The 27328-nt window shown below is 44.5% G+C and overlaps 2 protein-coding genes across 2 annotated transcripts in view; both read left to right on the top strand.

Annotated features, from left to right (window-relative positions):
* Window positions 1-27328, top strand: part of LOC119456414 (putative deoxyribonuclease TATDN2) — a 362817-nt gene that overhangs the window by 72804 nt on the left and 262685 nt on the right. The window lies entirely within an intron of this gene.
* LOC119455276 (juxtaposed with another zinc finger protein 1-like) lies at window positions 238-25824 on the top strand. The gene is given in 7 exon segments (XM_037716680.2): window positions 238-364; window positions 695-767; window positions 1057-1157; window positions 5099-5195; window positions 13294-13422; window positions 20227-20332; window positions 20334-25824. Coding segments are annotated over 7 exon segments (780 nt in total). The 5' UTR covers window positions 238-264; the 3' UTR covers window positions 20508-25824.

Raw genomic sequence — 27328 nt, 5'->3', positions numbered from 1 at the left:
TATTATAAGTTAAAATTGTAACTGTTGGTCTCAAAATTAGTAATAATTAACTTACAAATAGTTTAATATATCAAGTGTTACAGAAGTTTTACAGATTACTTATTTCTGCACTTGTTCTAATCTGGATTTCGTACGTCAGATTACCAGCCCAAATCTTAGCCAATGGTGGGCGTGGATTCCGGCGCACCGTGCTACATATCGTCTGCGCCGGTACACGGTTGCCGCTTCCCATAAGATGTGAAGCGCTTAGGCTGCGTGTGTGTGATGGCGGTATTCCTAATCAACAATTGCAAATTCAATGGTTGCGGCCTGACGTTCCCCACACTACGAGAGCTCATTTTGCACATCGAAGACACGCACATAGGTATACCGTTCGGTGCATTGCGCGCGCGCACGGCGCGAGCACGCGTGCCTCGTTCTAAGCACTCCACGCCCCGATCGCTCTCAGGTGCACCACCATCCGCGATGCTAAAAGAAACTGATGCGGATCGCCGCTGCTTCTCAGAGTGCACGCGTCAGTCCCGACGAGGCACCCGATGTTCGGCGCACCTTGTGCGTTAGCTTGGCTGGCAGCGCGCTAATTGTCAAACCGAAATTGCGAGAGGATTTAACGAGAGCCTATTATCTGTGTCGATTGAGATGCACCTCGTGCGACGCCGTCTAAACACTGTCCTGCTCTTTCTCCCGCCCGTAGATAACGACCCAAGACTACTAGAAAAGCAAGAACTGCAGCCACCGTCGTGCCTTCCTGTCAGCTGCGTTCTTAGGTGGGTATGCATGGAGGCGACTTTCTTGCTCGTCGTATCTCATCTCGACCACGCAGTCCGTTCTTGCTAAACATGTGACTGCTGCGAGGCGAAACGCCGAAGTGTTGAACTGCGCAGACCTGCGCAGCAGACATGTATCGTTACGCTAGGAATAAAGACAACCGTGCGTCAGGGGCCGGCTTGTGGCCACGCCGCACTTCCTACTCGGAAGTGAACCCGCGCATTTGCCACGGCCGATGAATTGGGAGACGCGCAATTCACCTTCCGCTCAATGTGTGTCTGTGCGCAGGGTCTTCACGGAAGCTTCACGTGTGGAGCCACTCGGGACGATCCGCAAGAGACAGCGGACGCTGTCGCCGGCGTCGTCAATTTGCAGCAATACGCCAACAGGTGAATCGCGTCGCGCCAATCTATTGCCGGCCGTGCACATGGTAACGTGCTACTGAAGGATTCATTTGCTAACTTTACTAATGACGTTTATCTTCCCTCTTTCGCTTCGATGCCACGCACTGGCGTAGCCACAAAAATTGTCCACTTGCGCTCTTAGTGGCCACCATGCTTAGCTTTGCGCATGGGAGAATGTTTCATTTAGCTGTTCTAATTGGATTCAGCATTATTTGCTTGAACCATACTCAAATTGATGCAATTGAGGGGAAAAAAAAACCAAACTGTCTGGGCCTTCTCGTGCACTTGGAAGTCCTTGTGCGGTTTGTTAAAAAGGCTCAACTTACCACAGACATTTCTTGATCCCTGACCTCTTGGGATCTGGGAACGCAGTTTTGATTGGCTTTTTGCCAATTTTTTGTGCCGTGGAACTTTCGTTCTGGTCGTCTGCATCTCTAGTGCTGAAACAATAGCAATTATCCCCTGTAGGTGCCAATTCTCTTTATTTAAAATGAAATTTAGTTTCAACACATTGCTTGCATCGTCAGACATGTACAGCTGCTGAACCTGTTGAGAATTTTAATTTCATTGACGAGTTTTGTCAAGTATTCAGAATGTTAACTTCATTCTAGAACTCTCGGTAGGGAGTGTAGATGTGAGAACATCAACTATTCTATACATCCAGCATACTTGGAAAGCACCTATTCAGCCAATTAAAAATATATGTTCGGTTGTGAAAAATAATGCAACAAATCAACCCACTGCGTGATGGCATACTGATAACTGGCGCAAACACAGCCGCCTAAATTTCTACTCGTTTTACTTTAACACTTTATGCATAATTATTCAAATTTACAGCATAAATCCAATTGGAAGTGTTTCAAGATGTATACTACACATTTGAAATATCATTTTCACCAGCGCTTTTGGTTTTAGTGCACTATCTTGCATGCAGCATCTGAAGGAATTTAAGTGGTGCCCTTGTATGCATCCACCTTCACTTTTTCATCCTCTGGGATTCTGCTCAGGTCCTCCAAGCCCTGTGCTTTGTGAATAAAAGATTGCATTGTTGCTAGCCTATGACACTTCCTTCGATGAAGGCGAAATGCACAAAAATGCTTGTATACTTAGCAGCGTGTCAAAGAACCCCAGGTGGTCAAAATTAATCTGGTGTATGCCATAATTAGATTGTGGTTTTGACGCGTAAAATCCCAGATATAGTTTTTTAACACTTCCTTCAGCTTTAGAGTCCAGCCTTCGTTCCTACAGCCATGTTAGCATAAACTTTAGCTTTGGCCTTTACTTGGGTTTTAATAAATAAGGAAGCTGGCTCATTTAAAAATTTATGCTGATTCTTATGCAATTTTAATGCCTCATTATAATATGAGGTAGATTTTTGTTTGGGTTCATGCATCTGAGGAACTGACTTTATGCAAAATCTTCTGGAAAATGGAGACAAGAACACTTTTGTAAAATTACAGCCAAGTAAGGTAAACAAAAATGGACCTCAAATTCGAAGCAGGCATTTAATAATTGCATACTGGATGCATGCGGTACTTGAAAATATAATGACGATTTCGAGAATGGGGGGGGCGACAGTATTTCAGACAAAATTTGAGATAACGTAAAACTATTCCTACCCTGTTTTTATTTCAAATCCACCATTAGTCCTCCGTAATTAGTGAAAATGGCTCGATGTGCGAGTCATTTTGGCCAATCATGGAGGGCTAATGCCGGATTTGTAATAAAAACGGAGTGCAATAATTTGACGTTATTGCAGCCCAATATTCACTCCAAATATTTTACATTGTTTCTTTTATCGCTATTTTCCCGAAACTTTTCAATGAGATCATCCTCAGCCTTCATTATTGACTGAACTTTGCTTTGACAATGGCTGCATGCTCGGATCACATAGTTCGTGTTGGGCAATGGTTCCACAATAGCAGCTTTTAATGAGTTATACTATTGTCTGGCTGTTTGTTGGTCTCCTTCTCAGTGATGCTGTGCGTACATAGTGGCATAGCAAGTTTACTGTTTTGGGGAACTAGGGACACCACATTGAGGGTGACCTCGCCACACAGCCAGCCAATCTTGAGTCATGCAGGCCTTATGAGAGCAAGCTAATTCATTTCTTAAGTGCCCCGTGGCACCTAACGACATTGTGCACAGGTAGATAGCTTGGCTGTTGCCACTAAGTTTTTCTGACCTGCTGCAGTGGCTTAGCAGCTATCGTTTTGTGCTGCTGAGCATGAGGTTGTGGGATAAAACCCCGGCTGCGACGGCCTCATTTTGATGGGGGCGAAATGTAACAACACTCGTGTCTCGTGCATTGGGACCACGTTAAAGATCCCCTGGTGGTCAAAATTCATCCGGAGTCCCCCACTACGGCGTGCCTCACAATGAAATCGTGGTTTTGGCACGTAAAACCCCAGAACTCGGAATTCAATTAAGGGACACTCAAGCTTGTCAAAACTCGTCATCATTTTCACCAGCATATTCTATGTGCACTGCCGAGATGAAGGCCTCACCCAGCAATCTCCAATTACCCCTGTCTTGCGCCAGCTGTCTGCATCTTATGCCTACAAATTTCTCATATTCGTCACCCGACCTGATTTTCGGCTATCGTTGACAGCGCTTCCCTTTCCGTAACTCTAACGGTCCACTGGTTATCTGCCCTATGCATTGCAGGGCCTGCCCAGCCCCATTTCTTTCTCTTAATGTCAACTGGAATATTGGCTATGCCTGTTTGCTCTCTAATAGACACCGCTGTCATTCTGCATCTTAATGTTATGTTTAACATTTTTCGTTTCATCACTCATTGCGTGGTCCTTAACCTCTTCTCAAGCTTCTTTGTTAATCTAAAAGTTACTGCTCCATAAGTTAGTATTGGTATTAACAAGACTTGTTGCCGGGCTACTTGATTTATGGTATAAAGTAAAATTAAGAGTGTGTACTACTAGGGAGAATGTGCAATTTCCAGGGAATTAGTCACATCTTGAAAAGTCAGGAAAAGAAATGTGGAGTTTTCACCTTGGTTTCTTTGAATCATCGGGGAAATTGTTGCCTACTGTGAGTATGGCAAAGCTAGTGATATGCCAGATAGAAGGGAACTGAACCTATGGCAATCCACAGATAGTGATGTCTTTTGCTGGTTTTTGTTACTGCGAGCTTGGCTGAGTGGTTGGATTGTCATGAAACATATCATTCTGTCAAATATGATTGCACACTCAACTGATCGTCGGCTTTATAGTAACTAGGTGCAGTTCAGAATAATGGGCTGGCATAGTAACTTGGCAAGCTATAAAGCAATTTTTTCCTCCCGCCTAAATTGCCAATGTTGTAGGCTGTCAGGGAGTTTCATAAAAGCGGTATGGTAAAACCTGAAAAATTAGGGAACTTGATAATGTCGTAATAATACATACCCTGGCATTATGTGCTGTTAGTAAAAAGTGCATGATTTAAATGAGCCGATTTGGCATGAAATTGGATATGCGGTGTACTTTCTTTTACTGCAAATTCAGTTTACCACAAGTGCTTTTATGTTGTGTGTACAAGGCACGATAACAAGTTTTTGTTGTTAATTTTTTGGGGGGGTTCATTACTAGGCACTTCTCTCTTCTAAGTATTGTCATATTGCTTGTACGGGTGTAATGGTAACGTATTATTCTTAGTGCTACTTTTAATGTTTTTCATATTCTTCTTAATTTTTGCTCTCCGGATTGCATTTTTTTTCTTTCTTTTTTTTTTTCATTTCATGTTTGTACCGTTACTGCTTGCTGCACGAATGCTCTTCTACATACATTAATAATGGAAGGTCCCCTAAACAGTTTTCACCTGGGACCTCCTGATGCTGTTTAAAAATATCTATGGCCATTTATGTACTAATGAATAATAACAATAAACTTGAACCTAATCGGTGTTCTAATCTACGAAAAATGTTTTCGCAGGAAGTGAGATGGACGAAGAGGAGATGAGTAGTGAATCTGATGACAGCAACGACTCGTGGACTACGCAGAACGAGTTCATCTCGGAGTTCATTATGAGGTGCGTTGTCTGCTGCCTAATTTTTGGGGGGCTCGTATTGTTTTTGAGGTTGCAGGTTTTGTCTGTGTGAAATGTTTTGCCCGCTGCGGTGGTACATTTTCTATAGCGTCCTGTTTCTGACCTTGAGGTTGTGGGTTTGATTCCAAGTCTTATTCCAATGGAATGCTTGCATAGCCACAGCACAATGCTTTAGCCCTGCAATGACCAAACACAGTTCTGCACTTAGGAAAACTACAGCAACTTGTTCGCCTTTATTCCTGGCCATGGAAAGTACATAACATTTTCATGAAACAAAGGACAGTGAAATGTTATTCGAGTTAACTGAATTTGTGTAGTAATTAATGAATTAGTAATTGGTTTGCAGAACTATCCACAACTTAAGACCTGCTCCAGTGTGTGAAGAACACTACTATAGGTGATGTGTTTATTTTCCTGCACCTAAAAGGCAAATGTTAAATCAAGCTAAAGTGATAGATTAGAGCTCGAGAACTTCTAAGGCATAAATTTTATCGGGAACAGAGCTTTAGTAATTGAGAAATTGAGGTAAATGCAGGGCACAATTGGCCTCCCTCGTGACATTCAAGTACAGTATAGACCACTTATAATGTAACCGCTTATAGTGCAGGGCCGGATATTGTGCGGTCTTTTCAGACTCCCGTTAATTTTCCCATAGCACTTCATGTATACATGTAGTGCTTATGGTGCAGTTGCGGGAAACTAAATACCGGTTACAGTGCGGCTGCCTGGGAGTACGGAAGTCGGTGGAGACGGTGAACGCTCCCCTCAAACGGGTGCCCCAAGGAGCGCTCGAGGGAGAAAGAGAGACGAAGTGGAGGAGAAGGGCACATGGTGCAAATGAACAGCCAGTGAGGCTGAAACCACAATCTTGAGTGCGAGTCGTGAAATATCACGGCGCGCATAGCGAGCGAGGGCCACGAAACTGCCAACGCCGGCCAACGCTCGCTTCACGATAACGGCAGTAAACAAAACTTCGTGGAGCGGGCGGCGCCTGCACGGCACGGTGAAGGGCGCACGCGGAGACTATAGAACCCTTTCAGGCCTCTATACGGAGACCGTGGAATGTGAGGGAGGAGGGTGGCAGGTAAGCGGATTTCGCCTCGGCAACTCTGCCGCTTCGGTGGCTCCCCTCGCCCTCCCTCGTAGCTCCCTCACTTTCGACTGTCACCGTGCGCGCCCGCCGCCGTGCAGGCGCCGCTGCTCCAGCCGGCCCGGCGCCAGCTCCCCGAAGTTTCGTTTTCTGCCATTATCGGGAAGTGGGCGTTTGCCAGCGTGGGCAGTTTCGTTGGCCGGCCTGGGACAGCGCCGCTGCTTCCCTCTGCGCCGTCGCCGCAGCGTGCAAGGTCAACACTTCACTAGAAAGTAGAGGAAGCATAAAGGAGAAAGAAGGATTGACTGCCATTTTTCTATGTGTGGCTATGGTAGCGTGGCTGAGACATCGGCACGTAGTACATGCATATTCCGGCACAACGCAGAATCGGTGACCTTGCCATTTGAGAGAGGGTGAAATTTCCGCCGCATTTTTTTTTCTTTTTTTGATCGCGCGCGACATTGAGGGGTCTCTCCTAAGTTTTTACTCTATGGCGGTGCCGGAGCAATGCCGGTTGGAGGCGCCGCCGCGTGATTTGGTTCGAATTAACGAGATTCGACTGTAAATTGAATGCAACCGTTCTAGCCGCATTCCTCGACTGTCGCATACGCGTGGCGGCTGGGTGCACATTTTTTGCATATGTGCGGGCCTTGAAAATTGTTGCTTTGGTTATAGTGCGGTACCGCTTATAGTGCGGATATTCGCAACTCTGGCGACTTACGTTATAAGCGGTCTACACTGTACTAGCCCGATGATGAAAGCACTCCTCATTTAAATTATATCACTAGTACTGAACCACTCGTTATCAAAAGATCATTGCACTGTATTATAAGATGAAATAAAATATTTCTTCTCCAGTTGTATTTGATTGTTAGGGAAAAGAACTCATTGACGTTACCCTTGACAACGATGCGGGTGGTCAAAAAGTTTCGTTTTCTCCACTCTGAGCCACCCGTGTTTTTGTGTTTGAATAGTTTTGTTATCACATAGCTCTGCGCTGGTATTGCTGGCTCGCTAAACTAACACAAACTGCAAGTAGCAGAGAATGCCACGTCCATGCGATGTCGCGGGATTCCCGAATAGTCCATGCCACTTGAGCAAGAGCAACTGCAGCAGCGAATCCAGCCCTTGGCTCGGTTTCTGGCCATCAATGCGTGGTCCTAATGTGAATTCACATTAATTTGTTCATCATCTGCATTTTGCCCACAGGCTTTACAGTACAACAGGTTACAACAAAATTCTGTCTGCACCAAGTGAGACAGTGCAATGCTTAAACGGTACAAATCTGGAAATGCATTCTCTTTACTGGTACATATAATGTATAAATGGTTCCAACATTACAAACCACTTCGAGAATAATCAAGAAAAAATACTTCATGTAACGTAATACATAGCTTGCATAGCATGACAGAAAAATGCAATACAAATATTTGTCAAATATGGCACAGAATACGTAAGAAGAAGTACAAGAAATAAAGCAGTGTCTGCTGGGAAGGTAACTGCCAATGGCAATTCAATGCATTAAAATGTCCCAAATATTTTTGTAATTCTTATTATTACTTCCTGAAAAGGAGTAGCCGTCACTGTTATAGGGTGACTACATCTTTCTTTTATTTTAATTTCAATAAAAAAGAAGCGAAAGTCTGAGTCATTTGAAGTTTGTGCAACTTCCAGGGAGAGTTGATTCCAATCTGTTATCATTCACAGAAAGAATGAATTTTGGTAAATGGACGTTTGCACAGCTATTTCCTTTGTTTTTAGTGGGTGATCACGAAGTAGGAAAACGCATCGAAGGGGTGACAATAGTCACCTCTGCAGATCACCCTGCGGTTTGAAAGTATGTCTTGCAAGAAAGTAATCGGAAATTCATATCAGTATGCATGAAAATGGTTGTACAGATGCATTCGCTGTTTCATGACCATATCAGCTAAACGTCACTATGTGCCACATAACATAACATGCGCGAGCACCACTGATACGCTGTAATGTACGATGAGTCATGTCTAAACAACCAACACATTCAACTCGTAGAAATCGGATTTCAACGACTGTTCAACGACTATGTTGGGCTTTGATTGTGGCTTTTTTTTTTTCTGTGCACAACTTTGCCCAATCAAGAGTCATGCGCATGGACTGAAAATGTAAAATCGTCCATGCTGCAAGCCTCCTTCCACAAGTACTGGGGAGGCATAAGGCTGTGTAACCCTCTTATTTATTTAGTCATTTAGAGTATTTTCCAGGCCTGAAGTAAGGTTGGGTGAATACTTGGAAGTTTCGAATATGAATCGAATATTAGACACCAACTGTTTGCATTCAGATTCGAAAATGATCTACACATATTGGGTATTTTCGAATATCGAAACTAATGAAATATTTTGCACCTGACTGTTAAAGTAGGCTTACTGTTTTCCTTCTGATAAACGAAGTATAGGAAATTATTGGACGTTAACAAGGAATGCAGAAACAAGATAGGTGATGCAAGCTTTGTGGTTTCACGGTGGATGCTTATATGACAACCTGTGATTTTTGTTTGTATTCTGTATTTTAGTGTACTTTGCAGTCTATTCACGGAGCAGTTTTATCTTCTACGCCGCAACTGGTGATGTTTTCCTCGCAACGGGCCCTTTTACGTGCGTCTACGGTGCACAAGTCTTTCAGTAGCTTTTTAATTTTTTCCCCACAATTTCGGTTCTTTTTCTCAGCAGCTATTTTGCATTTTTGAAAAGCTAGTCATACAGCAACCATTAAATTTGGAAAGCTTGTTTGCAACCAGGCTCTAAAGATGTTGAGAGGCTATTCGTGCAGTTCTTTTATTGACATTAAGTGATCTTGTATTTAAAACGGATCCTATTTGTCCGTGATAATTGGCTGTCTTTTATTCACTAGTAAATACAACCGTGGTACGTAATGATACCGAAATAAATATATTTTTTATAAATATCTTCTCTGCATTTGACTATTCAATATTTAATACTTACTATTCATATTCGAAAAAGTTGATATTCGCCCACCTGTAGCCCTAAGGCATTACAGAAAGAAGTGGTTCATGGCAGCACAAAAATATACCTCCCTTCCAATCCGTGAAGATGGTCAAACAGCAAAGCTGTGTTAGTTACACCAAGCGTTACATGTGCATGTGTTGCACGTGATGCAATTGCTTAAACCTAAATAAACACAGATCTACAACAGGAACTTTTATTATATTGAAACATTGCGAGTCGAGAAAAGGCAGCAACTTCTGACGGCTACTCGACGAGTGTCCAGTTCTCTGGTCGAAACCCGCCGAGCCGCCGCCAGAGGCATTGACTGCAGTGATGGACACCGCGCGCCTTCGGCACGAATGTGGGGCAATGCGGAAGGTGTCGGCAGCAGCTCTGCGTGTTATTCGAAAGGGCACGCCATACAGAGACACCTTCTCTTATACCCATCGCCTCTCACCCAGTGCGCCTCTCCTCTGCTGGTCACGTAACCAGCGGTCAGACAGACGGCGCAGCCTCGACCTACAACGGCTTCGCTGTTAATAAAAAGCATGAGCAGTAATAAACTTAAACATAGTTTATCATGCACGACTGCTTTGAAGCTTGCATTGTATTGTAATTGTAGTGATGGAAGCACCAGGTGGTTTTAAAATAGACTTGTTCTTGGAATAAAGTAATCGTGGTTCAACTTTGTTGGCAAGACGGCACAGCAACTTCAAGGCTGTGATCTAAAGGGGATGACATGTATGGTGGACTCGTTTATAAACTCTTCGATTAGAGTGGGATGGAAGATGTTATGAAAGAAACATAACCCTGGACACTTGCAAAGAGATTAGAGTTTGGTAAGATTAAGAATATGTTCCGTGGATATAACACTGGCGCAACATAAATAACCAGGCAAAGTTAAACGAGAAGCTTGACTTTGAACACTTTTAATTAGTCGAATTAAATTAGTTTGGGAAAGGTCCCAGATAGCTGAAGCATGCTCGAGTTTAGAGTAAACAAGTGTCTTGTAAAGGGTTTGTTTAAGTACACTCAGTTTAATTTACAGCAGAGGTACCCAAGGTACCTAAGATTGGCATTGTTAATCCCTTTCTGAGCCAATGATTCTTGGAGGAATCATGACGCTTTATAACAAATGTGCAACACGAAGTAAAAAAATTGGGAAGACGCTTAAGCTTCACTTTTAACCCTTTGCGGTCCATTGTCGGGCAGGGCTCGACAACGCAACACAGCCGTAGCGGTCCGCTGTCGGGCACCGCCCGACAAGGGTGTTCGGGGGTTACATTTCGCGGTTTTTCTCACTGCGATTCATGTGCATTCTTTGAATACATGATGCATCATCTCTTGAGGGATAAATAAACTTTGTTTGTTGAAGTTTACTTTTTTTTGCACTAGGGTGAAGCACAATGTTCAGCACGGCTTCTGGATACCGGAGCGTTCTCACTTGCGTGCGCAACCGAACGTTCGCGCTGTTCGCTGAGAAGCATGACCACATTTTCACCGCGTGCATTTTACGGTGGTACATTTAGTGAAAGCTTGTAGGGGTTTCCATTTTCAATAGCTTTATTTTGAGGCGCACACAGCTGCAGATTCATGGTGAGAAAGAACAGCAACACCTGCACTACCGCCGCAACCTCATTATACAGCTGGTGGGTGACGTGAGGGCTAGAGCCAAAAATCGGGGCCCGTCTGCGCGGAAGGAGTGCGAGGAAAGGCTAGATGGGGAGGAGCCATTTCATCTACAAGCTCCCAGGCCGAAGCAGCAAGGACTGTGTCGCTTCTAGCGATCGAAAAACAAACGGAGGCAGGAGAGAAACTGTGTGTTTCTGCAAAACCTGCCTAACAACCCTGGCCTGCACCCAGGAGAATGCTTCGAGCGGTATCACACGCTGCTCAAATATCGGTAGAGGAGTTGCCTGCAGAATGCAAGAGAAAAAATAAATATCCTGCGAGTTTTTCTTCCACAGTTGGTGGTTTTGTTAGCGGCGCCACAAACTGGCAAAACAGTTTCGGACCAGAACAGCCGGAAAGTGGGTAAAAGTTTCGGACCACAAAGGGTTAAGAGTGGAATGCAATAGCATTCAAAGATCCCTGATTGCTACTCATGGTTGCCGAAGACTGCAGCTTATGCAACCGTAATGGTTACTGGCAAACACTGGCGGCGAACGCTATGCACGTAGGCGAGCTTTCTGGTGGAAACGCAGCCTCTTGCGTGGGCCGATCCCGGAGATAGTGCACAACTGCGCCAAAGAAATTACATCATTTTCAGGTTTCCTATTTGTTTCACACTTTTAATATTTCAGTCTGAGAAGATTTAACATAAAAGGCATGCGTTGTGGGTGTTTTATTTCATGACATTTGTTTGTGGATTGTTATTCTCAAAATTCCGAGGAATAGCTTTGCCAAGAATGCAAGACAAGGTATGCGCAAAATTAATCATAGGATGGTGTGGCATACCTAAACGTGGTTGGTGATGATTTTCGCGGGTGCCAATGCCGGTGCCGACGCCGAATTTTCTGCGACACGGGGCTCCAACCGCTATCGCGTTAAAACAAACACCAAAACTCTAACTACATAATTTGTCAGTTTCGTGTGGCTGATAGACATGGTTCTCCCTGATATTTTGCCCGTGTCCAAGCTTTGCATCAAGCTGAAGTTAAGCCTCTGTGCGGGATCTTTGGAAGCATGCTGTCTGAGGCACATCACTTGTCTTTGGTGATGCAAAAAATGGTCTTCAAATATTTTGTGGCCATACGTCACGCCGTCATGATTATGAATTAACAAGTTTAAACAACTGTATGCTGTCTCCAACACCTTGGTTTATTGGCAGTTCATCAGCAAAGGCTTTGATATGTTACAAAAAACTGCACTGAGAATTTTTTACTTATTTTTGCCTGTCTTTTCTCGTTCAGATACACAAAATCTAAATTTTAATTTGAATAATGAAATTCAGACCAGATAGGGTTGATTGTGCAATTGATGTACTCGTTCTGTGGAAGTTTATTGGTGATATGTAGCCAGAAGTACTTGTAGGATTTAATTGGGTCCAGTATGATACCATTGAGAAAATGGTACCTTTTTGCTTTGGACCATAGATTGTTGGGCCAGTTGTTGCATATTGATCATGTTGCTGAGTGGTAAAAGTGTCGGGAAAAGAGAGACCGGGTGGACAGGACAGACAAGACAGCACACACTCAGGAGAGCGTCTGTTCTGGCCACCTGGCTTCTCTTTTCTCCACACTTTTTACCGCTGAGCACAATGACCGATCAAAAGTACCTTTGTGGCCATGAACCCACTTTTGGGATCGTTCTGATCTGAAAGGACACTTCTGTGAAGGCATGCATAGTACGTGATTTATTTCACAAAATTGTCTCTACTTCTGAGGCTCTTGTTGCATCAAGAGCCTCGGAAGCCAGCTTCATGTGGGGTGATCACTGCAGGAACTGTTTTTCTCTAGGGTCTTCGAGGTCGCTTTCTCCTTCGGTGCTCTCGTTCAAGGACATTTGCTGGTAATCTGAAGGGGGAATGTGTGCTTCCTCGGCACTAAAACCACATTCGTAATCACTAAACATGTGTGAGTTATTTTTGTAAAACGCATGTGGAGAAATCTTTGCAGTCGTCTTGGTGTTTGGTGCCAGTAAAGGGCATGCGAGTTTTTCAAGTGTACCGCTAAAATGTTCGGCCCTTGTACGCAGATGCTGCGAAGTACAATTATCGACAGTTTGAAATGTTTCCAAAATGTGGCGCAACAAACGCAATGAAAAAGCTATAGTGCAGACGTACGGGCCACTTCCCAACATCTGACAGAAACCGATAGTTCAATGTGTCGAGAAGGGTCCGACAGATGACTGCAAAGGGTTAAAGTGGTGATCTGACGAAAACCAGCATATTTGACAGGGACGGCCATTTGGGCAAATTGCTTTTCTACTTTCAAGAACTGTTTTGCTCTTTCCTGTTGCTCAGAGTGACATGACAGTCATGTTGTTTTTTTTTTGTGCGCCGGGACAGGATGATGAGCAGCGCAGGATCGACGGAAGAGAAGCCATTTGCCTGCCCTGTTCCGGGCTGCAAGAAGCGCTACAAGAATGTCAACGGCATCAAGTACCATGCCAAGAATGGGCACAAGAAGGAAGCCAAGTATGTGTTCTCTCGCCTCTTGTCTCGCAGTAACCATAGTAATAGTGACGCCTTATTTAGACACATGGGTGTAGCTCACGAAAGTAACAGAAGCTTACAGCATTTTTTAAGATTGTGATTTGGCATCACTTATAATGCCCCTAAACCCCCCAGAGCTCGAAATTTAGTTGTGCTGTTGCAGTTGTGCATAAGGTCTACAACGAACACGTAGCCGCGAGAATTTTTCAAAGTGGTGCCGTAATAGCGAAGTTACACGCGTTTGATGATCGAAAAACGGCCCTCGCTCGTTTCGCTCTTTCCTTCGCTACTCTCCTCGTCGTCTGGTCTCTCTTCCTCGCCGAGTGCTGCTCCAAATGTCACGTGACATACGTCATCGCCAACGCGCTTCTCAAAACACTACCTACTTCTGGTTAAGGCACGTCCAAGCTAGCGGCAAATATACTGATGGCGAACAGGCCTCCCATGCCTTAGAACGTCTGCCGTGCGAGAGGTGTCCAAAGTAGACGGTAGTTCGGCCGGCGCACTGCCCGCAGCCCGATCAATGGGCCAATCGACGACTGTGAAGCTGCGCGCCTCCGCCACCGGCGATGAAAACATCGGCTGCTGCTTCTGTTCCAAGCAAAACAATATTGCCTAGATAAAGTGATGCATAAATTGTACATTTTGTGAAGAACGATATCCACTGTCAAACGTTAAACATGAACTTGAGAGCTCCAATACTTGTCGAGCTCAGCTGCTGTGCACGGGCTACCAGGGGCGTAGCCAGGGGGAGGGGGCTGCCCTCCCCCTGCCCTCCCCCCCCCCCGCCCCCCCGAAATTTTTTCCCGGCACCCACCAAAACAACCACTGGCGCTGGGAATCATTAGGGATTTTGTCTACAATGTGTTTTTCACGCTCGAAAAGACATTTCGGCCCGAACATTGCGAAATCGGGCTGGATTTCATGGCAACGCTTCTGCGCTTGGAGTCGCATAACGCAAGGAGCCCCATCCGAGCACAAAGTTTCAAGGGCTTTTCGATAGCGAGCGGGCGCGTCGTGGCATCTCGCACCGGCCGTGGAATCTACGGAGCGCATGGATTTCAATTCCAACTTTGTGGGTATAAAATTCTCATAAACTTTTGACGAGAAAAGTGCACTGACATTTCCAAAGCCGTGCTTCATGTGTTCAATTCTGGAACTTTACGGGTTTAATGTTCTTATAAACTTGGGCCAACAAGCGCGCCCTGGAGCCCTCGTATTCACAACATTCCAGAGATGGAGGCACGCGCTCGCAATCTTCCATACACGAAAATACTAAATATCACCGTGACTGTCAGCAGGCAGCTGATAAATTTCTCCAAACATTTTCAGGAAGCACGCTCAATGTGATCGATCAGCTGGACCAGGGCAGGCAAAGTAAAATAAGAGAAAACAGAAGAAAGTTAGCGGCCTATTATTGAGGCAGTTCTTTTTTGCGGGCGACAAAGTCTTGCTCTCCGTGGCCATAGGGACGGTGGTCCTATGGATTAAAGCAAAGCCCTGGCTGGAAATACTGGCTATTTTAAAGCACATCTTCGCATGCGAGCTGATAGTGGAGATACATATCTGAAGAACCATTTGGAAAGTTGCTCCAGTAATGCCTAATATTTAAGCCCAGATGCACAAAACCAAAATTATAGAAATGTTTGGTGAAATTATCGAAGTAAGCCTAGATGCAAAAGTAAACGCTGCAGGCTGCTTCTCCGTACTTGCTGACGAAACGACGTATATTGCTGGAATCGAACAGCTTACTGTTTGTGCAAGGTACCTAAACAAGGATGCCAATGACATCGGAGAAGTGTATTAAGGTTTTAGCACCTGAATAGATGCCCTCTCTCATTGCGACTGGAAGTTTTATGTAAATGTGTACAAACTGCTGAAGATTCTAGTCACCCTTCTCATGACCACTGCCAGCGCAGAGCAAATATTTTCAAACATGAGATTACTAAAAAAACTACTTGCGCTCTGCAATGTCTGAGGAACGCATGGTTAGGCTGGATCTTTTATACACCCACAGAGACATCAGCATCAACGTGTCCGAAGTCATTGACCGCTTCGCTAAACTTCCCCACCAAGTGAAGTTTGTCCTTTAGACAGCGAAGCAGCAAAAATCAATTCAAGTAAAAAGTTCTGTGTCTTCAGAACTCGTAATTATCTGTGTCTTCAGAACTCGTAATTATGAAAACGTATGACTGTTCATTAGCTTTTAAAACTGCAGAAATTTTCACCATTTATTGTAACAGTTAGCATCATGATCAAAATTATCATGCGAATGTGAAAATTACGAGGACACCAATAACCAATTTTGACCGACCTTGCTCATTGAAAGCCCGGCCCACGCAGCGTTTCCCAACAAACACACTCAGATATTGGGTAATTCAACTTGCCGCATCATCTGTGGCTTTCGTTTGTCCTTTTCTTTCCTTTTTAGCTACCTGCTTTTACTTCTTTTTTGAAGCAAAGCAATAGCCTTCTTTGATTTTGGGTGCATAATAAGCGTTGCCACTGTGCAGGCAGCTAAAATGCACATTTTCGTAATGATTTCTGCACCTTCCTCTATTATTCTACCCATATGGTGCTGTCGCGACCGCAGCATGGCCCAAGTACATATCACGATTCCTGCGATCATAGTATTGTTCTTGCCTGGATCGTCTGTCTTTCTATGCGTAAAGTTTACCATCTGTGACTGAGCAGCATGTTTATTTGTTTTGTTTTATGCCTTATATACAGTGACGTTTGCATAGATACGTAGATTTATTGGAGACTTATGCGTACATTTAAATATCTTGTTGCGAGGTTTTGTGTATACAAGCAGTGAACTTTGTTTCCAGCGACACTTTTTTGCCCTTTATCAAGTATATTTTGCATAACTCCTGCTTTTTATATGTACTCACTGTTGCGACTATAATTTCGGTGCAATTACTCGCAATACATGGCTGGTAACAACTGCTCCTGCGCAATCCATTGCAACGAAGGACAGCGTCATTGAGGTTTTTCCCTGGCCGTTGCATATGTACAAAAATGTTAACAAGGTTTGTGAATGACATAGGTTCATCAAAATATTTGTCCTCAACTTGTTAATTTCATGGCCTTTACGTTTTTCATACCAGCTGCATGCACTGCGTTGCTGAACTGACATAGTTCTAAAGTTCGCTTGATATTTTCTGTACTTAATAAATAGAAAAAAAAAATGCGGAAGCATTGATATCAGTTATTTCTGCCACAATTTTGGGGACATATGAATATGTTTTTTATGAAAAAATACATACTTGTATTCACAGTGCGTTGCGTTCAATAATTCGTTTGCAGCATCTAATATACAATGGCATTGGCAATGGCAATGCAGTTATTATTCACGTATTTGCTCCCTCGACAAATTCTGTAAGGAGGAGGATGCACTCCAAGGTGACCCCCCCCCCCGAACAAAATTTCTGGCTACGCCACTGACGGCTACCGACGGGAGATGACCGGCTCGGCTGTGCTCGCATCGCAGCCGACAGCGCCGCTAATATAAGCGTGTTTTCTTCTTCGTGTACAATTATTGCGAAGATAGATAACAGCGGTAAGAAAATATTGCGGCTTATGAGCGTCGGTAATTAATTCCGAAGCGCCGTCCGTTTTACCTTTGAAGTGAGCCGGAAAAGGCCTAGCGACGATATTGGCGCCGTCGAGTGATCGGTAGCGGTGGCGGTGAGGCTACCGCACAAATGGGTCCCGGTCTAATCCTCTCTACGGCAAGGAAATCTCGCTGTTCGCGAGGAAAACCGCCGTCGAACGGCGGCTCGCGAATGGCAAACGGCATGCGGCGAGTTACCGTGCCAGTAACGGGGAGGTCGACTCAGCGCTTCTCGGCTACCCGCTGTTGCTGCGGTGCCGGCCCGTGTTATGCGAAGCTTACCGCTATAGACCCTGTGTTGCGTGCACGTCTGGAAAGGCCAACACTGTCGCACTCTGTTCGCGCAGCTAGTCAGACCGCTAAGCAAGACTGTGTTGGAACGCGAGCGATTTGGCACTTGCGTTGCGGGCTGTAATTACCTGATTCGCAAGGGCGCACAAGCGAGCAACACGACAAGGAATAGCAGGGAGCCCGCGTACCTGCTAGCAGACAAAGTGGAAGTTGTAGGTTCTTGCTCGACCAATGGGCATCGTCCCCGACGCTGACATCATCAGATTCACCCTGCTGACATCGTGACGACCGCTGGGGATACTGCAAAGGCCAGGAGAGGAGGACGGCATTGTTTTTTTTAATTTTGTGGAGCGCCTGCAGCGCGTAGCGCTGCAGCGTTTGGCACTACGCTGATTCTGACGATTCTGAACTCGATGCGCATGTTTACTTGAAATGTTCAAAAATATCTGAGTTGGTTTAGGCGCCCTTTAACAGAATAGTTACTTTTAACTCTTGTTTAAGGAATTAAGGAATTCTCATTGGACCCTTGTACTTGTAATGCACATTTATTTTAATACTTTTCAAAATTAACTTGAAGCGTGATAACATAAAATATTCATTTTGCTATAAAGCTGGATGCATGCAGGACTGTATGGAAGTTTAAGCATATTTTTGCTGTCTTCTTTCGTGAAAATTTGCACTAATTAAGTCTAGGGCCATTGTGTTGTCACAGACGAAGAAAAGCACCTCTGAAGTGCATTTTAATATTACGAGTAAACACAAAAATCAGGGGATCCATCATAAACATGTCAACCTATCGCACATTACATTTTGAGCTCTGTGTTTAGGCAAAGATTTAGGACCAATACGAGATGCTTGAGATGCGGCTTTCAGCATATAATCATGGTACTTAGATGAAAAACGGGCTTTCACATGTTCGTGACATACTAGTCGGCAATAAGAACCAACTTAAATATTGATTATGTCCCCAAGGGTCGGAAGATATGTCTGACCAAAATCAAGTTATAAACAACATCTTAGCTAGCTGGTGTGAAAGCTGGGGCTAAAACCAGGGTGGAGGTTCTGTTATTTTTGCACACAAGGGTACATACAAAGCACGCCTGCGATCAGCCTGTGGTTCAGCACCTGAAGACGCTGTCAACTGTCCACAGTGCCCTGACCCGTGTCTGCAGAGGATGCCATCTGTCATAAGAGTGTCCAGGAAGCCAAGAGAAAGTACTTATAAAGATGCGTGGGTGATAGACAAAGCAATGGGAAAAACTATGCATGTGTTTGAAATCTCAGTGTAGGCAGCTACTTGCCGTCTTCAGTGGGACAGCCGACCATCTTGAGTCTCGTTCTAATCCTGAGGTCGATGGCAGTGATGTAGGCTACGTTGCTGTTGAGTGAACAGACATCACGGAAGGGTCATGCTATAGGGAGCAGAGGAGTAGAGTCGAGCAAACAGCATTGAGCCAGACTTACAATCGCAGTCATAGGCTTGTTGTTGCAGCTTAAGCATCAAACCTAAAGTCTATGTAATAGAGTTGCAGAATGGGAGCTGAGGGAAGGGAAGTGCAGTCGAGGATGGCAGAGAACTAGGGCGTGCGGTGAAATTGGGAAACTTGTAGGCCTACAAGCTTGCGCAAGACGAGCGCAGTGAAATCTCGTTGATACAATCTTCACGAGAACCGGAAAATAAAGCGTATCATCCGAAAGTCGTATCATCTAACGTATTATCCAACCAAATCGTATTACAGTATAGACCACTTATAATCTAACCGCTTATAGTGCAGGACCGGATTAGTAGACATCTAACAGTATCAACCATTACATTATAACCACGTATAATCTCCGCTATAGGGCAGGACCGGATATAGTGCGGTCCTTTTCAGACTCCCGTTTAATTTCTCATAGCACGTCCTGTTAACACGTATTGACCTTATAGTGCAGTTGGTGGGAAACGAAATACCGGTTACAGTGCGGCTGCCTGGGCATACGGAAGTCAGCGGAGACGGCGAACGCTTCGGGGAGCCGGCCCGGCACCAGCTCCCCGAAGTTTCGTTTTCTGCTGTTATCGGGAAGCGGGCGTTTGCCGGTGTGGCAGTTTCGTTGGCTAGCCTAGGACAGCGCCGCTGCTTCCCTCTGCGCCTACGGCGCAGCGTGCAAGGTCAACACGTGACTAGAAAGTAGAGGAAGCATAAAGGAGAAAGAAGGAATTGGATTGACTGCCATTTTTCTACGTGTGGCTACGGTAGCGTGGCTGAGATGTCGGCACGTACACGCATGTTCCGGCGCAACGCAGAATCGGCGACCTTGCCATTTGAGAGAGGGTGAAATTTCCGCCGCATTTTTTATTGTTTCTTTTTTTTGTTTTGTTCACGTGCGGCATTGAGGGGTCTCTCCTAAGTTTTTACTCTATGGCGGTGCCGGTGCAATGCCAGTCGGAGGCGCCGCCGCGCGATTTGGTTCGAATTAACGAGATTCGACTGTAAATTGAACGCAAACGTTCTAGCCACATTCCTCGACTGTCGCATACACGTGGCGGCTCTGTGCACATGTTTTGCATATGTGCGGGCCTTGAAAATAGTTGCTTTGGTTATAGTGCGGTACCATTATAGTGCGGATATTCGAGACTCCGGCAACTTATGTTATAAGCGGTCTACACTGTACCAGGAAAAGAAGAAGAAACGTATTATCACAAAAAACATATTATGCAGAATCGTATCAACGTGGTTCCACTCTAATTGCCAATTGGCGATTGCTGGGAGAGGCCTTCGTCTTACAATGGACTGGTGATCCATAGTGATAGTATCGGCTACCTGCATCCCTAATCCACACTGGCGTCTTTCTTTCTCTCCACAAATATTCCTTGAAACTTGTGGCTTCTTTTCTTTCAGGGTCAAAAAAGGGCACCGTTGCCACTGCGGAAAGAGCTACAAGACTGCCCAGGGCCTGAGGGTGCACTCGCTATCCCAACACTCGGGCGAGTCCTCCCAGCCTGCCAGATTCTCGGATTTCGGGCTCCGGTGGTGGCGGAGGCGGCCACATGCCGACATCGCGACTGCATGCCGGCCCTCTTCCCGTCATGTCCCCAACCCTGCAACAGCACCTGTTGAGCCCTCTGGTCATAAGGCCGGCCGTCGCGTCGAGCTTTGCTTCGGTCAGTGCGGAAGGTTGACGCCGTGTCCTCCTCTTCCCCTCGGTGGAACCGCAACAAAGTTTTGTGCCTCGGTGCAGGCATCTTTTCACGGCAAATGAACTGATGATCCACAACGTCGGGCGGGAGGCGTTCTGCCGACCAAATGCCTCTCTGTCTTCGAGTTGAGTTGTTTTGGGTGTTTTTCTCTGTTCTCCCCGTGTTCAGTTTTGGCGCCGTGGTTTTCAGCTTGCAACAACGTTTGAGAACTCAACGAAAGGTTCTGTGTATACAGGTGGAACATCATTGAAAAATGGGGTGGGGGATTTTTTTTTTTTATCTAGAACAAAAGAGCCGTGCGTTTATGCTATTGAAATTTCGACGACAACCATGGGGGCAGGATGTTATGTGCTCTCAAGGCTGGAATTGCATTCTAATCCACGTAGATAGGGCTTACTAGATTTTTAATTTTTTTCTTGGTTTTGATGAGCTTTCCGTGTGGTTACTTTGAGTGGCACAAGACAGTTTGTAAGGGCATTGAAGGTAATCACTGTTGCTAAGTGAGCAGCTCCTACCTGAAAGACCTTCTTGTCACGCTTTTTTTTTTGTCCCTAAATAGTACCTTAATTAAGAGAATAAACGGGTAATGTCTTGAGAAGTTGTATTGCCACAGTCCTTGAGCCTCTTCACTTTCTTTTTTTCGTAATGCATGCTAACACAATGGTAGTTGGTCTCCAGACACATTGCAGACAATTTTTTTTTAATCACACAGATAGTGGGAAACGACTGGCACCACACACTACTAGTATTAAATTCAGTGATCTCATTGAAAAGTCCAAGAACTACTTCTTTTGGCACCGGTTGTGTCTAGCTTGAGGCAGGCATTTTTCTTTCGTATCTTTGTTGCGCATTGTTTGTGACCAAAAAAGCCTTTGGCTTGTTAGCCGAGAAGATTCAAAGTGAACTTCGGCACGCTTTGTGAGGTGCAGCCGGACAGGCTTGCCTTGTCCGGCTCCCCGAATGTACCCAAGAGTGAATTTTTTTCTGAGAGTGAGAAATTTTGCGGTGAAACTGCGGCAGCGATTGATTTACCCAAGAGATTGAAAAGAAACCTACCATCTCAGCAACCCCCCTCCCCCCCTCCTCTCCCAACCTTGCCCCTGTTTCTTGCCTTCTGATTAGGGATAAAGCATCACCTCTGTACTCAGGTGTGAGCAATGTTTGAAGTGCACTTTGTGTGGCCTTTGTTGCATTTCAAGCACAAAAACATGCATCTGCGTGACTCCTGCCTACAGAGGTAGTTCCTGTCTGCCCCCCCCCCCCTCCCACCTAAAAGAAATTCGGTAGCCCTCGGAAACTCACTTTCGATGCCTTCATTGCTCTGTGCTTATCAGCTGCATTTGTTACTTACGTTTTCATCAAAGTCAACTCCCAGTGTAATGCTTTCAGTCTAGACGCATTGTTTAAGGTTCGATCACCCCTACTGAGGAGGTTCTGTGTGCCTTCTCATAGATTGTTTTTTTGTGTTATATATGTGGAAATGTCATGCATTCCTCACAAATTCTGCATCTATTTTATAAGGATAGTACAAAAAGACCCTGGAAATTATTGAAATGCATGACCTGGCTTTTCTCAATGGGGGATGGTAAGCAGCCTTAGCTTACAGCTTGAGTAAGCTTTTGTGTACGCCCTTCTAACTAGGAGTCGAGGTGGCATTGTTATCAGCTTTTGGAGTGCTGGTCTGATATGATCATTCGTCGTAATTGAAACGTTCTTGAACAAAACTTCCGTGTGATGTCACAATATAGGCTGCGGTGATGTATTAGCCGGTGGCACTAATGGAGAAAAAAAAAAACTGTACCTGCAGTGAGCCATTCTTGGGTCATACTACATAGCGAAGTTTCTAAACCAAAATGAATCCTCAACTCTTGTTTTCGTGGACCTGTAGTAGTCGATGGAAATGACTGTGCCTAGACTGAACTGGCTCGCTGCGTTTCGGTAGAGTCACTGATGTCGAGTTGCGTTGTGGTGTTGTTTCGTTGTCGTTTCTGCCTTTGCGTTTGCTGCAATCAAAATGCGCAAGGAAACTACGTGGAATGAAAACAGTATTGTCTACCACAAGTGGTATGCCTCCTTACCCGCTCTTGTCACGTACGCTTCCAGAGACAGTAGTGAGATAGGTTTCCGCTCTCAAAGTAGACGAGTATTGAATGTCTGATGGCACACTTTTCCCCAGTTGCGCAGGACGTCAACGGGTCTGCCTTGAAAGCCTTGTACCTGTAGAGCACAGGCAACAGCCGGTTCGGCGTCAAGGACTTAACTCTAACTGCTCTTTTTCTAAGGATGTTCTTGCAATTTGATGGAGAATCTTGTTCGACAAGAATCCATATCCCTAGTAGCACAAAGTGGGGCTAACATGGGATCGCATAGTTGGGCCAACATTGAGATGATATTGAGCTCACATTGGACTTCCATGCTGTGCTATTGGGATGTGAGTGGGGGAACCCCCATTCATGTACTTGAAGCATGTTGAAGCTTTATGTGGAACAACTTAGTAGCAGCTTCAGGTTGTGTAACCCAGGCAGCCTGTACCATGTTAATTTGTTAAGTTACGGTTGTAATAGTTGCTGCATTTAAAATTATTTGAAATGGAATGTTTGGCATTAAGATCTCCGAGAGCTCCTTTTTTGCCGCCGAGAAGCTTGCACACATTATGGCCAATGTCATCTTGCCACACGTCAACTGTCACTGCAGATGTCTTTGTCAGTTAATGCTCTAGTAGTGTAGGGGCAGAATTGCACGTTTCTTCTTTGTACCAAAGATAACCGGTGAATGTCGTGTATTTTTTGTCCTTTATCATTAGATGGTTATGTTGTCGCCAAGTTTTGCTAAGGAAAAAGTACTGCACCTTTCAGCATACTGTCACAGCTTTCGAGATTGAGGACGCTTCTGCCCAAACAACTGTCAAACAGTGCTAGATGACGTTATGCGTATCCAGGTGTGGAGAGCCCATGCTTTTCATTGTGATCGTCGCTTTTTTTGTTGTTTTTTGTGATCACTGTCAAGGTCACATCCAACTTCTCCTTTCGCACCATTGTCTGCTCTAGAATTTGTAGCTATTTTGTCATCATTCTGTGGTTTTGGCATCAGTCATGTTGTCAGCAGCACCAGTGAACAAAAAAACAAAAACAAGAAAGAAAAAAAAAACCATTGTGATGCTTTCTGTGTACGCTCTAATAAGCTACAGGCCACTGTTGGGAAGGAAAGCAATAGTGTGTAGTCTGCAGTATCTTTGCTAATATGACAGGCACTTATTTCTTTGTTGGAGCACTGTTTGCTAACTTAGGGAGTGTGTGTGATAGTGACACGTTTTGCGTCGATAAGGGATGCCGTTATGAATAACTCTTTCAGCTAAACTGTTGGCTAGCTTTTCAATTCAATTTGTGCTTGCATTTCCCATAAACGTTGTATTTTGTTTCAGATTTTCTTTAAAGCCCTGCTTGGGAACGGTAGTTGCCTGTTTAACACGGAATACATTGCAAATATTTGCATTGGCTGCACTGGTGCCATACTGAATGAAGTTTCTCGGCGAAAGGGACGGCGCCGTCGGTTCCAGCATAGTCGTTCTCGCATTGCTGCCAACAGATGGCGACACTGTTGCTTCCACCGAGAAATTTAATGTTTGCCTGGTGTCGGTGCTGAAAAAGTGTACTTCGGAGTTATCTTGGACGAAACCGGCAAGTGCTGCATCTAGGCAGGGTATGAAACAAAAACCCTATGGAGCTCAACTTCTGCCTTAAGCATGAGCGAGCTTAATTTAGCCGGGCGAACCACTTATAGCAGGCTGTCTTATTGTGGCAACATTCCATATCTGTGCTCACTTAGTGTTGCATTTGTCGCTTCCGTGTTCGTTTGAAGAATCTCGTAGCAGCAGTTATTATTATTTTTTTCTCGCATTGCCTATCGTGGAAATTTCTAGATCCATCCTGGTTATGGCAAACACTGGTTCTGCCATAACTGTGCCCAAAATGTGATATTGTGTTTAACTTTGCTGTGCATTTATGTGGCCCCCTCTGTCCTCCATTGTATTTTTTTGCAACAATGTCTTGCCACTGTGTCAAGAATTCTTTGTCTCCCCAAACTCTTCTTACACTGTTCATTTCTAAAACTGCTACCCTGGTACTTGTTCCAGTTTTAGCACATCCTTGTTATCTCCTGCTAGGAAGTCTTCAGCTGTTCCATTTTTGTTCCAGTAGGCATTTTTTTTTTGTTACTGCTCAGTGTAGTCATGTCGTGCCTGTCAGGCAACCTTGTTCAGTGTGGTTTAGACACCTTTGCTTTTGGATTATGTTGTGGCGTGTGCGAGGACAAGTCGGGTCAAAGTGCAGTGCAGCTCACTCTTAATGGGAGCACCTCAGTAGTCACTTATATAAACTGACCACTTCTTAATTAATGAAGTGGGCCGATGTGATGTGCTAAGGAGACATCTGTTTAAAAAAAAATAAAAAGTTAGCCTGCTGGCCTCTGTACTTAGCTGGAGCTGCATTAAGGAATGTAATAGTATTTATGTGCTCCCATTAACAGTGGACCAGACTGCATGGATTTGCATTATTATAATTTGGTTGAGTTCTCAAAAGGTTACCCTCCCCGGCCCTTTTGTGGTAAATTTATGGTTTGTGTGTTATATTCTTGAAAATGCGGTAATCACATATAAATGCGAAGCACGCTGTCAGAATGCTTATTTGGTCAGGGCTATAGGCAAACTTTTTTTAGTAATGTGTCCACTTCAGTTTACATTGCCTTTAGATTGGTTTCTGTGCAAATTGTGTTACTGTATGTTTTGAATGTTGAAGAAGGTGTCATTCTGTAATACACTACGTTCACGTTTAGTCATTAGTGAGGGCACAAAGATATTTTGTGGCTAGAATGATTACACAGATTTGCCTCTGCGCAGTATTTTCTTCAACCCTTCCCCCCTCACACACACATCAGAGCCAGCGCCCACAATTAAATGACTAACCTAATTGATGACATTTCAGTGTTGCAGAAATTGTACCGGCAGCCCTGTGAGTTCACTGAATTTGATTTGTAGCTGGATTCCTGCATTGAAAACATTATTGCATTTGTGTCAGAGTGTAGTATTATTACTAATTAAGAAATTGACTTGCCACATTTTTCTTGCCTTGGGGTTATTGGTTTAATTTTTGTTGCCAAGTGAATGCAAATGGCGGGTGAGCTGTGTGGAGCTAATGTTGTACACAGCACAGATCATGTTGTGTTCTTTTTTCTGGGATGTGGGCTGTCAATGTAAAAAAAAATGTTACAAAAATAAGGCAATAAAAAATTGGTTGCACATTCAGCTTTTGAGTTGGTATGCTAAAAATAAGATTAAAATGCACCAGAGATCTGCACCCGTCAGATTCAGCTAGGGATGAAGAGCTTTGCGAAATGTGTTTAGTTCGGTGAAGTAATCCTGTTCCTGGATTTTCCCATCAGTTTTATTTTTCATTGTCATAAGACAGTGGTGTTCTAGGTACAAGAAAAAAAAAAAGCCTTGATGCAAGTGACATTATCCCGGTTGCGCCATCTATGATGAGATGGAGCAAACGTAGACTTTTACACTTTGCATTGTGCATCACTTATTTAAAGCCTTTTTTTTTTATTTCGTGAAGCTTGCCCTGCGGCATAGATGTTTATTTAAATAATTGAAATGTACTTTTGAGAAGAGGTGAAACACACAATAATCAGAACATGAAGATATCTGCAGCAGCAAACTTCACGGCAGATGCATCGGCGCAGAGATGGGTCCATTGTATCGTAGCAGTGTTACGGCAATCTCTGGCTATGTTCTGACAGTCAGTCGGCCAGCATGGCCATCGGCGGCATTGACATTGGCGCCGATGTGTGCCAACAGAAATCGGCAAGTTGTTGTCCAGCCTGCTGTGGTGGACCAGCGTTGTGGTGCTGAGATAAAGGTCACGGGGTCGATTCCAGTTGTGGCGGCCGCATTTTTATGGGGACAGAACACAAAAATGCTCGTGTACTTTAATTCAGGTGCCTGTTAAAGAACCGCAGGCCGTCAAAATTAGTATGAACTCCCCTCCATGGCATGCCTCATAATCAGATCCTTGTGTTGGTACCCAAGACCCCAGAATTCAATTTTTTAAGGTTGTTTTCTTAAAGTGACTGTGGCTTCACCATCAAATGCACTATAAGCACTCGCCGCTCACTTAATGACTTGAATCTTGACTTGTTCATTTAGTCTCACTTTGTCAAAGTCACTCTCGCTTCACTGTGTGAGAGTGAGGGCAGATGAGGGTCTGCTTTCATGTTGCCAATATTGAGCCTGGCTGTGTTTAGGCATCTGACGAGGTGCTATGCTGTTGGAATGCATGCACTGCGTTACTGCGGCTCTCGTAAGGCTTTTCTGCTTTTAACGAAGTACCTCTTATAACACAGCCCATTTCCTGTGCTGATGACTCCATTATAATGAAGGGCGACTGTACTTCATGTCAAGCAGCTCAGCATTTTCATTTTGTTGCTTTCCTTGTCCATATTCTATCCATGCCCTTAAGGGTAAGATCTAGTTGTGAATGAACAAGACCAATTCATATTTAAAATAACATTTCTTGTAACAAAAATATTGAGACAAACAGAGTCTGGAAAATGACGCTGACACCAGTTTTCTTTTTGTACATATTTTATATTCAAAATACAACAGTTTTGTGCATCAGACAAGCGAGCACAAAAAAAAAAAAGACTTGCAGCATTCATCAAACAGGTGACGAACAACGCTCCAACTTGCAACGGTGCATGGGAATCTGTAGCTTGTGTGCACAGCACATGGTTTCATGTCACATTCA

Source organism: Dermacentor silvarum, chromosome 6 (genome assembly GCF_013339745.2).
Source record: "Dermacentor silvarum isolate Dsil-2018 chromosome 6, BIME_Dsil_1.4, whole genome shotgun sequence".
NCBI classification, from domain to species: domain Eukaryota; kingdom Metazoa; phylum Arthropoda; class Arachnida; order Ixodida; family Ixodidae; genus Dermacentor; species Dermacentor silvarum.
This window is presented reverse-complemented; position numbering and strand designations above follow the sequence as displayed.